Consider the following 17,831-nt stretch of genomic DNA (forward strand, 5'->3'; position numbering starts at 1 on the left):
ATTCATGCAGATTTAAAACAATATTAAAGCCAAAATGCAAAACAATATAAATCCCAAGCCAAATTTGAAAGAAAGAGTAATATTTTGTAAATACAATAACAACAAAATGACAAAATTCCAGTCAGATAAATCATAGATATGAATAGTTAAAGTTTTAAGTAGAAATAGCAGCAAAACATCACAGAGCTGCATGATAGGGAATGGTCCTTGCAGACCGGGACCTAGGTGTAATATGAGGCTGACCACAATGGATATTTTAGAGAGGGGCCGGAGAGGGAGAGGCAAAAGCAGAAGAACACCCAACCAAGTATCCTGGCAGACAGACGATCCAGTCGGCAACCATACCAGGAGCAAAACACCACAACCAGGGACAAGCAACCAACAAGTCTAATCACAAACTTGTCGGATCTACAACTGACAAGCATTGAACAACAGGTCCTGGAGAAAGGACTAGGTTTCGTACCAACAGGCCGCCCAGACAAATTCAGGCTACATTGTGAACTAACTGACTTCTTCCGGAAATTGAAATTGAAGGCCTTTTTTGAAGGGAAGGAAGACCCTAATGCAGACTTACGCAAAGGTGATACTGGCCTTAGACTAAAATCTGCATTTATACCACCCCTCCCCCCCCCCCCCCATACAGTACCTGCTGCTATTACAGCATTTGAACAAGCAGTGTTCCTTGACTTGGAAACTTGTCAAGAACCTGAGACATATGGGAATTTCAGTACTGAAGAGTATCAAGCATTGGAGACACTTAAGAACAACACCAAAATCACCATAAAACCTGCCGATAAGGGCGGAGGGATCGTAATTCAGAACACCACTAACTACGAGAGAGTATGTGAAGAGCTGTTGAATGATACTAACAACTACATTCCCCTCACTCATGATCCCTCTACTGATCTCCAAAATCGAATCACCAGCATGGTCAAGGATGCTGAACTTAATGGATACTTGTCAAAAAATGAGGCGGACTTTCTTTCCATCAGTAAAAATATAGTCCCTTATTTTTACACACTGCCAAAGATCCACAAAAACAAACTGCCGCCCCCGGGTCGACCTATAGTGTCAGGCATTGGGTCTTTATTAGAACCCTTGTCCACTTTCTGCGACCAATTTTTGAAACCCATCGTTCAAAACACACCCACATATTTAAAGGATACCAAGAGTCTGCTCCACCAACTACAGACTATGTCCTTTGAGGCAAACTCGATAATACTGGCTACTCTAGACATCGAGAGCTTATATACGAGTATTCCTCAAGATGAGACGATCAAAGTCCTAAGTGCAGCTCTCAATTCAGTTTCCTGGGAATATACCACTCCAAGAGAATTTCTAATAGACTGCGCCACCATTGCACTCAAAGAGAACTTTTTGCATATAAAGGACAAATGTTTCTTCAATGCTCTGGTACTTCGATGGGAAGTGTGGCGGGCTATATGTGTCTGACTTTGAGGCAAAAAACATTCAATCTATCACCAATCCCTTTGCTAGGAACATTTTCTTTTGGAAGCGCTAAATAGATGATGTGCTGCTCATATGGCAAGGGAGTATGGAACGTCTGATGGAGTTTCTCGGATGGATTAACACCATTGACAGATACTTGAGATTTACTCATACAGTAAGTACCACGGAGGTGGTAGTTCTTGATATAGTGATAACTAACAGTGGGACGACTCTAACCACCAAAACTCACTATAAAGCCACTGCAAAAAATAACCTGCTGCAATTTTCCAGCTTTCATCCGCGCCCACTGAGGGAAAATCTGCCTTACGGCCAATATCTTTGGATTTGGCGCAATTGTAGCAGCACAGATGACTTCAAACAACAATCAACAGATCTAACCGAGAAACTACAACAAAGAGGTTACCCTAACCACATCCTAAATAAAGGATTCAAACGGGCACGCAACCAGCCACGTGAAGTCCTATTGGAACCTTCTTTGAGAACCGTGGTGGAACCTCCCCTTACATGTGTCACTACCTACAGTACCTTGTCTAACCTAATGAAAAAATCTATTAATAAAAAACTGGAAAATCATCTCTAGTACCAAGAAGGACTGGCAGAAACCTCTTTTTTCATTCAGGAAAGGTCGGAGTCTGAAAGACTCTCTGGTACACACCAGACCAAAAGAACCAGTTGCCACGCCAACACGCAGCATCACTGATGCATGGAATTTACCCAAGGTCACCGGTCACTATCCATGTTCCAACTGCTCCTGCTCCGTGTGTCATCTGACGACGGCCACTAAATCACTGTCTTTGGAACCAGATAAAACATGGTGGCAAAGATCGCACACCAACTGTAATTCTACCAATGTTGTCTACCTCATCACATGCCCCTGTCTACTCCGGTACATGGGTATGACTACCAGGAAGGTCAAACAGAAGGTATGTGAACATAGGAGCAACATAAGGTGCAAGAAGACTACCACCAAGATGAGCGACCATTTCCTACAAGCCAACCATACCACCAATGACCTAAGATGGACTGTCATCGAGCAGCTCACCGGGGGCCCCAACATTGCTGATAGGCTTTTTGAGAAGGAGCAACGATGGGTGTACCGGCTTGGCACCCACCTAAATGGTCTTAATGATGACATTCCATGGGGTTCTATTCGCAAGTAAAATGTCCCTTGTAAACATCTGATTATTGATCTGACTATTTGTAGGTGATTTGTTCACATATTCTGTTTTCGTGCGGTTCGTTCCACGCACTACCGTTCTGCATGTTCAGTTAAAAAACTACGAGTAGCCGATGTGATGGCACCATGCCTTCAATCCCATTGCTCTCCCTTTACATTTACGTGTGGCCTCAGCAGCTATGCAGCCAGTGACTAGACTTTGTTCAAATACTACGTATTCCCAATATTGTCTCCACGGGAATCCCGTCTAATGCCATACCATATCATTAGCGTGAGGTCCCGGCGACTATGCAAACGATGTCCAGACCTTGTTTTAACATTGTGCATTTCCCGACGTCGTAGTCATTATGGGCATACCGTCTAATGCCTTCTGCCAATGGTCAATACATCTCCGTGTTTGTAGTTGAGACAACGCAATGCGCGTTCTAGTTTGCAAAGGTTACTGCCGGTTTGTTTACCTTGGGCGACTACCACCATTGGCTAAACCCCCACGCATGCGCATCTCAGGCCACGCCCAGACCCGGAAGAGCGCGCGCTGCTTACTCAGCCCCGCTACTTATACCGTCTTGTCATACCGGGTCCCGATCGTCGAGACTCGGTTCTGAGGGCTGGTCAGGTGTACAATCGGGTGCCTGGCGTTGTGGGCGTGAGTGCTTTCCCGGCCCCTTTCCACTACAAGAGCTAAGTACCTTTGAGGCTTCTATAGTAAGCTTGTCCCTTTGTTTGTTTGTTTGTTCTTTCCCTCCTGCAGGATGTGCCAAATACGCCATCACCCCCCTCCCGCGGTCTATGGGGTGAAAATTTATCTCCTTCAAAGTGAGAACCGTTACATCTTACTTCGCTGTGGTGGGGTTAGTGGTCACTGGCCTTTGGCCCATTGATCGCTTAGTTGTTGAAAGTGAGCGCATTACATATCAGGCTTATTATCGTAGCGCCATTCCCCATTATGTCACGTATCTCCTCCGCAGCGCATGGAATTACACACGCGCACTGATGGGCATTGAACCTATGTGCTCATCGATACGGACTTCACGTGAGACTGGCATGACACTGATAATGCTATCATGTATTAAATTAATATACAGCCACAGGCAGAGCCACGCACCTCTGCTATTAGTCGTGTGTTGTGCACTTGCTAGTCCACATGAGCACAAGTCACCGGTTTTAAAATCTGTTGGTCTGCAGACCAAGATCTAATTGTTTGTTTGTCTTTCTGTGTTTGTCTGTACCCTCTTGCCTTCACAGGTGCATTTAAATTTTTGTTGTCTCTGACCCTGAGACAAGAAGGGTGTGTGCCTCCCGTTTTTTTGTTCGGTGAAGCCCTCTTTACATTGCACTTCGACAGACATTTTTACTTTCACGTCCCTTGGTAGGGTGGGCCTTAGCGTGCCCATACCGCCGGGGTTTAATCACTCTACGTCCTGACGAATGCCAGGTTAACTACACCAACATTGGCAGAAACATGTTGACCATTCACTATCACGTAATGTTATTGGAAACAGACCATCCAATTTAGTTGGCCTTGTTTACCAACACATTTTTTATTATGTCCTTGATGATCATTCATTAAATCAATTTTTGATACATACAAGGCATTTTTAATTCACCACTTCACCCTGTCCACGTAACTCATCACCTAGCCCTCACACCTTCACATTACCCGCTCCGCAGTAAATCTGGCGTTGAAGCACACTGCGGTGACATTCGGTCACACCCAGTGGGGCCCGATGATGAAGCATGTCACCGACCAGGTCGGTGAGTGAGGGCTTTCTAAACAAACCTAATTGGTGTTGTTTGTCTCTTGTGCTCGTTTACTTCTGTGCTTCCAAACCAAGGAACACTCTTTTGTTGTTTTCTTTCACAATGGATATGGGTCAAAAACAACAAATAGGTGTAGCCTTGTAGAAAATGTTGCAATTTCTCTTAAGTCTCAATCAACTACAGGAGTACTCTTCGATAGTCCCCCAGGACCTCAGCAGAGGCACATAGAGCTTCTCAGGGTGTCAAGCAGAGGCCAATAGCAGGGTCCAGTTGCTATGGTCAGCTGGGTACTTCCAGAAAAAAGGCCATTTGCAGCTTTTTGTCTCCCTGTAGCCTAACAGGAGGCCAGCCAACGGTCCCTTAAAGTCCACTTCTTCAAACTGGGTACAAGAGGGAGCGGGTCCAGTCCTTCAGGGCTCCCCACAGGTCACAGACATCAGGTTCTGTCCTCTGCTGACCTTGCAAAGGGCCACAAAGTGTTCTGAAGAGGGTGCCACGGGATGCCACACTTATGCATGGCACTAGATTGTGGGTGCGGTGATTCCTGACCTCTTCCTTAACCACGGGATAAAAGTTCCCAGGGGTAGGCATGTCCCTGTCTGTCCTACTGCAAACAACGCAACTGCCCATCACTCCTAAAATCTTAAATGGTGAAATCCTTCTCCTATTGTACAGCTGCAGAACCTGTGTGCCAACCAAGAGGAGTGGCCAGGGTAATGAGCATACCCTCCTTTATGGTGACCATAAACCAGTTGTGGGTTTGGCGCCTGCTTCACTGGGTGAACAAAGGAAGAGGGCTGCCCAGGAGCCAGCTAAAAGTTGCCTGTGACAGGGAGACTTCTTTGAAGTATATTATATTTCTGATTCCACCCTAAATGCCCTCCAGCCAGGGAATCAAAAATATCTCCCCAAATCCAGGCCTTTGTCTCTGCTCCGGGAGCAGCTTTCACACCTCATTCAGAGCCGTTCATTATCTGGTTGACAGTTGGAAGGTTTATTTATGAAATAGCTGATGTCACCATTGAGTTGGGCTTTTAACCCCTTCGCTGCGGGGGGTTTTCACCTGCTGTGCGTGAGCAGGGGGGCTGCGCCCGGCACCGCTGTGCTTGTGACGAGCTCGGCTTGTCATGAGGCACAGTGGAGCTGCACTCATGACGAGCGGAGCTCGTCACGACCACACCCATTTTGGAACGTTCAGCACAGCAGGGAAATTATCCCCGCGTGTGAACGTTCCAACGGTCATGACGAGCTCAGCTCGTCATGAGTGCAGCTCAACCGTGCCTCATGGCGAGCCGAGCTCATAAGGGGCACACAACGGGTTTTAATAAACATTTTAAAAGTTGTCAAATCATTTCTCTAACTGGTCCCTACCCTGAGGTAGCAAAAATTATATTTAATGTTTCTTCCCAGTTTTTGTGGGCTTCATGGCCAACTTTGGGGAGACTTATTAATGTTTAAAAGGAAGGATTTTACATTTCAAAAGGGTTTATTTTGACAGGTAGAATTGCAGTTATTTCCATGCTACATACAGGCAGTGTGTGCGTTTTGTGAAACCGGCGTTGACAAAGGAGTACGCCTGCCTCTTAAGGCGTGCTGGGCAGGCTTTCAGAAAAGCTGTTTTGGTTTTGACCTTGAGCTTGTCTAGACAAGCCTGAGCATGTCTGTCACATAAAAGAGGATGCAGAACAAGGCCACAGTGACGTATTTGGCTCGACAGACACTTTCAGAACATGCATGGACATGCATTTTAAGGAGGTTGGGACTGTTATAAAACTTTGGAACTTGGCCCGGGAAAAACTTTAAACTTACGCTTGTGAAGTCTGGGAACTATTGGTGGGGAAAGAAGGTGTTCGGAGGACCATGGGCACATTAATAGGGCTCTGCCAGGGAGTGAGAGGAGGAGACTGGAGCTCTGCACGTGGCGGTGCTAATGGGGCACAGAAAGCATTACACGCTGCAAAGCGTAGAAAGTTTTTCAAAGTTTCGAAAACTTGTAAATTGAGTGGACTTAACAGCTTTTCACAGCACGAACTGGGAAAGATGTGCTGTTGGTGGCTTGAGAGAGGCATGGCTCATTTGACAGATAGGGTAACTGAGAGACAGGGAGATAAAATAGATTGCTGAAAATCAAACTGTAATGCCAAGTAGGGAAGCTCCTCAGCACTCCACAGTGAGATAGTAAGCGCTATATAAACGTTGCATTAAAAAATCCAATCCAGTGGCTCTTTCATTGCTTGATTTTATTTTTGCTCAGTTATTATCGTATTAACTAAGCATCCTTAAAACCAATAGGCCTAGCGCTTGTATAAATAAAGGTGTCTGTATTTTGGCCATGCATGCATACATGGATGAAGGTTGTTGTGAGTGAGCACATGGATGGATGAAGGACTGCATGCCATGAGTGTGAGGAGGAATGGTGAGCAGGAGCTTGTCTGAATCAGCAAAAGTTAAGGATGAATGGATGGATGGATGAACAAACGAAAGTGGAAGGTCCAGTGGTTGAAAGAATGGGTGTGAGGATGGATCAATGGGTGGGAAAATGTTCCAGATAAATAGATGCAAGAATGGGAGCGTTAGAAATGCTAGCGAAACTCTGAGGTTTTTTTTTGACTGGCTTCGGTTGCATTTTTTACTAGACTTTGACCATCAGACTTTCTATGAAGGTTAGACAGGCCATTAAGCTTACAATCTCATTCTGTGAATGTACATATATAAGACTTCTCACTATTTTGAAACCAGTTCATTAATTATATGACGAGGTACATTTCTTTTTAATTCCACAGGTAACGTGGTTGAAATAATCACACACTGGTACAAGATTAATAAAAGGTTTATTCAATAAGCACACAGACTCTCTAAGTGCGGACACTGTCAATGGTCATATCAGAACTCTGGACAGAGGATTCCAGACGTCATTCCACAGGAATGGAATGTACCACACAATGCACCACACACAGAAACATCAAAAACAGGGAGAAATAAAGCATTTCTCTTAGTTTTCCCTGGTCTTTATTTTGGTGCTGCCTCCTATTTACGCCACCCTTGTAAATAGGGGGCAGCGTCAAAATCAATGGGTGTTGCGGTGGAACACCCACTTTAACACCGATTGCATGTCCCTTTCACGCTAAGTGTAGTGTGAAAGGTGGCCTTATTTACAAGGCAGCTTTAAGCCACTTTCAGTGTCTTAACATCACCTTGTAAATTAGGTGAAGGGCTTTATCACCATGTGACGTTCCTGTGGTGATAGGGGCTTTTAAATGTGCCCCCCCCCGGTCTCCTCTGTCCCCACTTCCGAGGCTAGATCTCCACCCTCCAGTTTCAGAAATGCCAGCAATACCTTTACACTGTTTGGTAAAATAACATCACCTCCATCTTGTGCACAGGAACAGGGCAGAGGCTTGAAAAAAATTGAAAGCACAGCGCTTGACCCATCAGCCTTAGAGTGGTCTCCCCCTAAACTCTTTGCCTTCCTCCTCCATTTTGGCTGATCTCATTTTTATTGGTCTTATGACTCTTTGCATTTTACCACTGCTAACCAGTGCTAAAGTGCATGTGCCCTCTCCTCTGAACATGGTAAAATCGTCTTGCACCTAATTGGCACATTTCATTTACCAGTAACTCCCTAGTAAACTGGTACTACATATACCCAGGGTCTGTATATTAAATACTACTAGTGGGCCTGCAAAACAGATCGTGCCACCCACCTAAGTAGCCCTTTTAAGCATGTCTCAGGCCTGCCAATACAGCCTGTGTGTTCAGTTTTAAACGAGTATTTCAACCTGGTAAAATAAATCTTTTGCCGGGCATAAACCTTCCCTTTTCATACCTATAAGTGACCTCTGAGGTAGGGCCTAACCATCCCCTATGGCAGAATGCTGTATATTTGAAAAGGTGGAGATGTACTTTTAACTTATGCTTGTTATGGGCCTTCTCTGACTTGATGAGGGGGAGGAGTTGTCATCTACCACACTTGCATATCACAAAGGCTCTGCCTGGCATACTCCGAAACAGTTTGACACTAGTCTTTTGTGACACCAGACAAGTTGGAGCCAGGGCAGGGAGGAAGGAAAATCCTAATACCTCTGGGGGTGTAAACCTCCATAACCATCTCCTACTTAAAAGTGTCACTTGGAATAACTATTGGACCCTCAAACCCAACACCTCAGTATACCCCTGGACCCGTGGAAGACTCGGAATGCCTGCTGTGCTTCTCTGAAAGAAAGATTGCTACTCTGTGGCCCTCCTGCCCTGCTGCCTGAGTGAAAGGACTGGACCAGCATCTTGAACCCAGAACCACCAGAGTGACTTCAAGGGTTAGTTGACTGGCCTCCTGATCAGAGCCTCAGGGACAGAAAGGCTCCAATCACCTTGAACCCAGCACCAGTACTCTGTCTGCTCTGAGTCCTAACCCCCAGGCGGTCCCACCCCAGTCCTTGACCCTTGGAAGTGAACCTGAAGGTGCTGTGCCAGCCCAGCTTTGGGCAGAACTGACGCAGCGTAACACATCTCGCAGATCCGCTTCAGACCCATGCTGCGTGATGCATCCTCGATGCAGTACTTTGAATCACAGTCTGCAGTCTCCTCGGAACCACTGCTGTGTGACGCATCCTCGACCAAAACCTTTGCATTGCAAAACCTCATCTCTGACATCCTCGACAATGATGCAGGACTTCACACGCAGCCTCACTTCTTCAGAACCGCCGCTGCATAACGCATCCTTACTGCCGGACTTTGATTCATAAGCCCCTCATCACCGGCATCCTCCACAACAACACAGGACCCTGTATCGCAGCACTGCAGCTCCTCAAACCACCCCTGCACAATGCATCCTCCAAGCAGGATCCCACAACACTCTGCAAACCAGGACTTAAGGTACTTTGTTCAGCATTCCTAACTTAGTCCCTGTAACCGGCCAGCGCTCCATCATTTTTGGCCTCAATTTGTGACTTTGTCCGGGACCCCTGGCACACAGGCAGCTGGAGGGCATGGGCACGACAACAGAGCCCTGTCAGCAGTAGCGGTGCCTTCGGATCCCCCTCCGGCTCCAAGCCTTTTACTCCCTTTTCCAACAGGTGCAGACAAAAACATAGTTTAAATGACAAGGAGGCTGGCTGTGGGGGGTGGGAGGCGGGAGACCAAAGGAAGGAATAAAGCAGCAGCCTCTGGGGATGCATCACATGCAAGCAGGCAGGCACCCCTGGACCACGGCAGGGTTGGTGCAGACCTGCCTGCCCACAAAGAGGGTTGAGAAGATTTCTCACAAGGTTGGCACCACTTTCTGCAGAACATAGGGACGTGGATGAGTAAACCGTAAATACAAGAGGTCAAGAAGATTGATTTTGCAAAAATATACAAATCTCTTACCATTTTAATTTTCTGGAAGGGCCGCAGTAGGAAAGTGAAATTGTGGCTTACTCTGCTGAGAAGGACAGAAACCCCTGACTGACACACCTCAGTCACCCATGCGTGAAAACAAGTAAGGCCCAGCTAGGGCAGTTGTGTTTCCTTCAGAGCTTAGTCGGTGTTCACACTTCATTAACGAGGATGACAGCACGTGTGCAATGAACAAGGTTTTCTATAATTTGCAATAAAATATTGTCAGTGGTGGCTGGTGACATTTGAAAGTGGTGAGGCGTAAACTTTCTTTCACTGGACACGAGACTATTTTGATGCAGTATAAGTGAGGTCAGCAACAACGGCAGCACAACACCATGGCGGAAACATACACAAATTACAACCACATCAACTGTGACATGAGGCTGCTGCTGCTGCTGTGCACCACCTAGGGAAGGAATCTCGAGTTAGGCACATGCCACGGAATAAATATACAGCATTTCCAGAATAGGAAAAGGATGACGGCCTTCTTTCACTCCAAATGCACTGCAAGCCCTCCCATCACACAACCTATGTACTTAGCAACATGGTCTATGCTGTTAACTATGTGGACTTAAGCGCTATGTGAATGGAATTACTGAACGCTCTGACACAACAAGTGCATGATGACTGCTGCTCGGATTTTCACACCAGCCTCGGTGCCCGGAAGTATGCTTTGATTGCTTGCCACTGCTGGTCTGAAAGGAGGAAGCCGGTGTAATTGCAGTGGAGCGCCCTATAAGTGTGTTTTCCTGTGTCTGCTCGCAGCGGCCTTTCAGGAGCTTTGTGTTATCTGCACAGTCTATTAGCAGGACAGTATTTACAATCAGTCACGACTCGCAGGTGAGGGGGGGAGCAGGGAATTACAATCAAAAACAAAACTTACCTCATAGCGTCAGCCGGTCCTCGCCTTCTCTGCTCTCCCCTGGCTTGGCGCCTTCACGTCGCACTGGCAGCTTCTCTCAGCCAATCCTGGCATGGGGGGGCACAGGTTTCTCTTCGCCCCAGCACGACCATTAGGAGGCCGAAGGGCACCTAATGGGCATGCGCAAAAAGGTAAAAACACAAGTGCGCATGAGTGGGCACGGTGCGAAAATTCGCCCTCCATCCCCACTCATGCGCACTTGTGTTGCTGCATGCTGGTGCTGGTGACAATCCTGTCAGTCAGCATGACGTCAGACCGCCCGGGCTGGCTTCATGTTGACTGACAGGATTATCAGTTCTCCCTCGGCACGCCTCACCTTCTTTGAACTTTTAAAAAAACAAAACTGATTCAGTTTACTGAAGCACGCCGAGGGAGCTGCAGGCGTGAGCGGGGGGGGGGGGAGGGGGCTACGCCCGTACGCCCCAATGGACGCACCGCGCCTGAATATTGTACTCCTAAAGTAAAGGGTACCGTAGACGCAAAGTGCTTCCACGTTAAATACGTTCCTCATTAATATGCTCTTCAGAGAGTTTGCCCAACGCACGTCTGATCTTTAATAGAGACAGATTGTGAGGCTGCAGTGTTTTGCACATCATTATGGATTTGCTGCCTTTGCCACATAATCCAACATCTGCATAATCTGCAAGATTAATAAAAAAATATTCATAGCTCAAACGCTTCAAATGTTACTAAAAACGCAGCAACACATGCTGCTGCGGAAGTGGAAGGGTCTTCTTTGCGAAGGTTGACTGATCACTTTTTATTATTGCTATATTTGGGCATTAAACTGTTGCTAACGAGGTATAATTTATGCCCAGATAGTGCTGACAAGTGTAACAAGCATTTGCAAATGCAATAGGTCTCGTAATTGCGAGAGTTTGAGCTGTTGGCATTGTAAATGACAATGCCTTTTGTTTATGTGTTGGTTTTAAAAACAAATAAATGAAAGGCATTGTCATTTACAATGCCATTAGCTTAAACTCTCGCAAATGCGAGACCTATTGCATTGCAAATGCTTGTTATATTTGACGGTCATGTTACAAGGACATGTTTAATAATTTTTCATAGGTTAGAGAAGGGCTATCCACTAGTGTCTGATATATGCTTGGGGTCTAGATATTCCTATCTCTTATATCATAATACCTTGATGGTTACAAATAACTAATTGGATTATAGCTTCATAATATGTTAAAGCAATATATGGGTGGTCACCGATGTCCTATCAGAGAATGGGTCCTGTGTTCATTTAGTAGTAGATTGTGTAGTTCTTCCACTGCATTCAATCCTGAGTATACAGTATCAAACATATGTATCCATCTCACCTCCTTCTCTGCTAGTTTCTTTTCAATGATCCCTCCCCTTACGTCTGTTGTCACTTTACCCAAAACCATCCATTTTCTTTGTTCAGAAGTCTGATTAAATAGGGGTACACCCTGGTCTGGGGGCTCATCTATTTACCAGGGAGGCTCGGCAGTGAACTTGCATAATTATCAGAAAAAACCACAGAGACTGCACAGTGAAAACACACAGGACTAGAAAGCATGCTCTTCCTTGACCCTCTAGGATTCATTTGGTATCAATAGTACATCTACCTTCTACACCCCAACATTTGTATAAATATGTTAGTAAGTAGTTAAAACCTAATAGAGTCTTCATCCCCTTATACCAGGAAATCTAACATATCTTTGAGATCTCCCTTTGGGCAGTTTCACCTCTAAAGACCAACTAAAACCCCTTCATTTCATCAACTGGAACATCTAGAAAACCACATATAGGCGGACCTTTTGACCGGCACATAAAGGGTACTGCACAGTATAATGAACTTGACAATAGTTTCAAACATGTTAATAACGTCTGCCTCCCTATAACTTTATTGTCTCTCTGAGTATGTGAGTAAAGCACATGAATCCAACAGTCAAACTCTTCCTTTCCCCTGTGCAGGGTGTCTTTATTTTGGTGCTTGGCACGCTAATGAACGAGAAGGTAAGTCCCATTTCTTTCATCTTGGCATCTCTTAAAGAGGCTTATGTCCTAAGAAATGATGCTTATGTTTTGTTTAGTATGTGTGCATGGATGAATTTCTTCCTTTCTAGTGTATAATGTTATGTCAACTTTCTTTGTTGGTGAAACAGAAATAGACTGAGATTGTGGGTATTGGTGATTCTGGGCTAAGAGATATCTGCTTTCATTAAGTGGGAACTATTGGACTCAGCAGTTTCTGGTTGGCTGAAGGGATGCCCTCAGCCAGGCAGAACTACCGCTCCCGTCAAGGGCAGGTGATTACACTCACTGTATAACCAGTGTTCACCCTTATGTAGCTTGGCACTGAGCAGTCTGGCTTACTACAGAGGCCATGTGTAAAGCACTACGCAGTGCAACAGGTATCAGCCAGTCCATGCAGCACGCTCTTACACACACACGTACGCAGCACCCTAATGAGGTGCCACTGGTGCCCAGCAGGTCAATGGTTCTCCCTCTGCAGACTTCATGGCCCAAGCCTACCCCACACCCCCTAATTCACCTCGATTGTCCTACACACCTGGATGGAAGATAACCAACCCCGCCTCCCATACACTGGGTCACATGCGTCCGAAGTCACACTGAGTCTGGGTCTTCAGGAAGAAGATGGGAATACTTAACAGTTTAAATTAGGAGATAGACATAAACAAGGGAGAGGCTAGCAGCCACATCAGGAAGTTTATCCACAGGTCTAAAAACACAAAGGAGTCACTTAGTCTCTTGACCCGCTACTGAACTGTCTAGAAAATGTTTCTTCAACCCAGTTAATCTCTCTCGCTGCTACCTGGCGTAAGACGTCTTCAGGAGGGCCCAGGTGTGGAGAGGGCAGTTGGTCCACTGCGATGAGGGTCAACAATTGAACAACAGATGAATGGGGGTTAACAAAGGGAGCCTCTCGAAAGGATGAGGCACTCCGATTGATCCATGCCGTGCCCAAGCAATCCGGGCACAGCACTTGATGCGCGTTGGTAGGAGTTGCACCACGCACTTCAGATTTCAAACACAATGAGTTGTAAAGTCTGCACCTCCCGGGAAAGGAATCACAATGACTGTGCATGTTAAGATGGCTTGCACCAGGCTATTCTGGTCAGATACAGCGAAGAGATGCAATTATTTACCTCCCTGGAAAGCAGGCACCATGTCCAGTGCATGATGATACAGCAGCTCCAGACCAGTCCGGTCACACACACAGGCACAAGTTCAGCAGAGCCACATGAAATAGAATGAGACACTACTCCAGGTACAACTCTAACTCTGTGGGTCGCACCTTGTGAATCGGACACCATACTCCATGAGCATGCAGCCGACATGTCGCAGGAGAGAGATACGGCACGATCAAAGAAACTGCCCACGTGGAGTCCCGCAACTGGTAAATCTGCTCATCATCAACTAGACGCTTTTGAGTGTTGAGGTCCCCGCAGTAAGGAATCACACGTCTTAGATGCGGCTGAGATTTTTGGGCTCCACACTAGACAATGCAGTCCCCAGAAACAGGTCTAAGTTCCATGCTCGCATCATGCTACCAGATGAGATTCAGTATCTGGGGTTGACATTTGAGAGGGCACTGCTCCCCAGATGTCACAGGTAGATGGCGTAGGTCCCTCATTGGAGAACGTTGATGTCGCTGAGAGCTCTGAGAGAACAGGAGGCCCTTGGTCAGGCTCTTGGAGAACACACTTCATGGCGTGTCACTATGGCAGGTCCTTGGCCCAGGCCAGTCTATATTTGGACAGTTATCCTCCATGTGCACAACAGAGACCACTGACAATGTGCATCACGCAGTCTGAGTTCTCCGGTCCAATGTCCCCACAAACTTATCACACCCTTTGCTGAAGGATGGCACCTGTAGTTATACTGTTGTGATTTTGAAGTTCAGGGTGGCTTAGTGATTTTACCTTTCACCAACTGATGGAGCAGGACACCGCGGTCCCCGAGACTCTTAGAGCATAGAAATGTCCATTTTCTATAAATGGCATTTCTAAGTGAGTAATGCCAAAAACCCCTTTCCCTACGGGCAGGTCTTAGGAATGCGAGTCCATTGATATGAAACATCATGAGGCTGCTCCAATACAATCCACTATTGCAGTCCGAAGTAATGTCAACCACTTCCTAATGTTAACCTATGGGACTCATAGGTAGGGAAACACACACATAGGTATTCATCACTACCCTGGTGCACATGCATTACTGCCCACACCAACCTGTGATGGCAGGAGGAACACATAGTTCACATAGTAACACATAGTTCCCAGCACCAGTGGTGCAAGTGCACCCTCGAGTCTGCACAGCAGACTGGAGACAGGTTTACCTAATACGTGCGTCTGTGCACACACACCAGCATGTGTTGGCAGGCAGCACATGCAATCACGGGCACCACAGGTGTGGAAGTGTACTCAAAGTAGCCTATAATGGCATGCTGCTAATGAGTTAACTCATGATAGATACCAGTGTGCATCCACTGGTTTGCAATGACAGATCACCCCTTTTTCAGAACATGAAATCCCAACATGATTAAGAAGAGAGTGAGCTCTTTTATGCGGCTGGGACAAGCCAGACACTTGGCTTACCCAGGCCCTAACACCTTTGGTGCAGAGGTACGCACACCACCCTGCTTAGACCTGACGGTTATAGGTGGATCCCCTTTTGGGTGCAATTGCTCACTCCCGGCCAGCGACGGGGGACCGGGCTCATTGCTACTAGCACCATGGATGCAAGTGCGCAGACAGAGGCCTGCACCGGCAGCCCTAACCCAGAAGTTAGAACACCAGGGATGTATGTGTACCCTTACCAGCCCACAGTGGCAGGCCAGGAACCTATCCAAAATACCATAGGTGCCATGGTGCATCCTCCAGTCTGCCATTGGCGGGACACGTATCCAAATCAGCATCAAGGCTTCTGTGCACACCTTGGTCTAGACCTTGGTCCTAGACTTGCCCTTGTTCCAGAACAGCATGGACTTGACAGTGAAGACATGCGCAGGGTCCTGAGGCTACTCCAGAGAATTGGCAACACCCTGGCGTATCCATGGGCAGAGCCGAACTCTGAGGCAACGGAAGCCCCATTTGGGAGCATTTCTTGCTACCTGGGCAGGGAACATCCATAAGTGCCCGCTAGACCTTTAGCCTACCACTCTCCTGGTGCCCTCAGTGTATGGGATGACCCACACAAGGTTGGTTGAGGCTTAAGTGATGCCAACTTAGGCCGGGACACCTTGGCGCCCCGCAGGCCTGTCCTGGCAGACCTGATATAGGGTTGATGACTATTTGAAGGGTGGCACACTCAGTGTTACGTCCAACAACAACCAGTGCCGTACCCACCCCGGGCACGTGGTGTACATGTTTACAGGCCACACAGAGGTAAGGCACCCATAACCCATTGTATACACAGCCCTAGCCCAATGCGGGATGTAAATGTAAATGTAAATGTAGTGTATTTTGTAAAGCGCACAGCTGCCCCAACGGGGCGTCCCGGCGCTGTATAACGCTATGGAACCCCTCCGGGCTCTCCCTGTGAGATGCCCCTCCTGGGCACCCCCAAGGTGAAGCCAGGCATCCCAGTGTTGATGGGGCCGTTGTGGAGATTAAACAAGCTATTGCCCAGAGTTGCAGCGTGGGACCCATGATTAGAGTAGGGGCTGAGGCGAGAATTATCAAGTCCACGGACATTGAGCCCAAGACGCTGCCGCGTCGGGACTTGAGCCCTGGTCCCAGGCCTGATCTCTGCTTCAGAGTCTGCCGCTCTAACCAGTGAGCCACACTTCTCCACTTCTCGGGATGAGGCGGGCGCACGCACCCTACCTCTACAGGTGGTAGATGGCTAGATTCCAAATGTTCTGCAGAGAGAGTCGACAAAGACCAGGAGAAAAAGTGAAACGTTTTGGGGCAATTTCCCCCAAGGAGGCCATTTCCAACGGCAACAACATGGAAACAGCTTAGTAAGGGTAAGGGCTGGTCTTTGGAAATAAGTCACTATAGGCTTCAAAGGGGTTGGTTCCATGGTTTTAGGTCTATCAACATCATACAGTCACCCATCCCAAACTGATTAGGTTGCTTAAATAGTCAAAATACAGTGTAAGTTTACTGTATTAAAGAGCATTGTTTGCAGCAAACAGGTGCCTGATACATGAACAACTAACACCAAAGTTTGTGGTAACTGTTCACCATGAACACAACTGTATTTTATGCAGTGGTTTCATAACATGAACTAGTCTACACTCAATAATGCCAGTGGCTAACACAACTCTGTAAAGTTATCGAGCATGAGCACATCTGAATTGGACATCCATAGAGACACATCACGAGTCATTCTGGTGACTTTGCAGCGCACTTCCTGCTGTCTGTAATAAGAGCAATCGCCAAGATAGTTTGCATGCGATGAAGGTGTAATCACCCAGATGAGTTTGCATGTGATGAAGGTGTAATCACCCAGATGAGTTTGCATGCAATGAAGGTTTAATGACCCAGATGAGTTTGCATGCGATGAAGGTGTAATCACCCGGAGGAGTTTGCATGCGATGAAGGTGTAATCACCCAGATGAGTTTGCATGTGATGAAGGTGTAATCACCCAGGTGAGTTTGCATGTGATGAAGGTGTAATCACCCAGATGAGTTTGCATGCGATGAAGGTGTAATCACCCAGATGAGTTTGCATGCGATGAAGGTGTAATCACCCAGATGAGTTTGCATGCGATGAAGGTGTAATGAACCAGATGAGTTTCCATGCAATGAAGGTGTAATGACCCAGATTAGTTTGTATACGATGAAGGTGTAATCGCCCAGATGAGTTTCCATGCGATGAAGGTGTAATCACCCAGATGAGTTTGCATGCCATGAAGGTGTAATCACCCAGATGAGTTTGCATGCGATGAAGGTGTAATCACCCAGATGAGTTTGCATGTGAAGATGAAATCAAGTGAATAACTACATTCAAGTCTTCTTCTGCCATTACTTTTTTCCTGCAGGTGAAGGACGCTCTGCTGAAGTTTTTCAGAAAAACCCAGGCCTCCCATCCTCCTGTCAGTCAGTCCTGTCAGTTTGGTGAGTTTCTGTAGTTCCCTGGTCATCCTAAACTAGTTTGGGATTGCCTTGGATTTTGTTGACTTGTTAA

The 17,831-nt window shown here is 46.7% G+C and overlaps 1 protein-coding gene across 1 annotated transcript in view; it reads left to right on the plus strand.

Annotated features, from left to right (window-relative positions):
* Positions 1–17,831, plus strand: part of LOC147709584 (uncharacterized) — an 89,825-nt gene that overhangs the window by 2,833 nt on the left and 69,161 nt on the right. The window contains exons 2-3 of the mRNA XM_086925513.1: positions 12,648–12,689; positions 17,686–17,761. Of these exons, the coding sequence (XP_086781639.1) occupies positions 12,648–12,689; positions 17,686–17,761 (118 nt within the window). The remainder of the gene's footprint in view (positions 1–12,647; positions 12,690–17,685; positions 17,762–17,831) is intronic.

The sequence above is a fragment of the Lissotriton vulgaris genome, chromosome 6 (assembly GCF_964263255.1).
Source record: "Lissotriton vulgaris chromosome 6, aLisVul1.2, whole genome shotgun sequence".
Lineage (NCBI taxonomy): Eukaryota > Metazoa > Chordata > Amphibia > Caudata > Salamandridae > Lissotriton > Lissotriton vulgaris.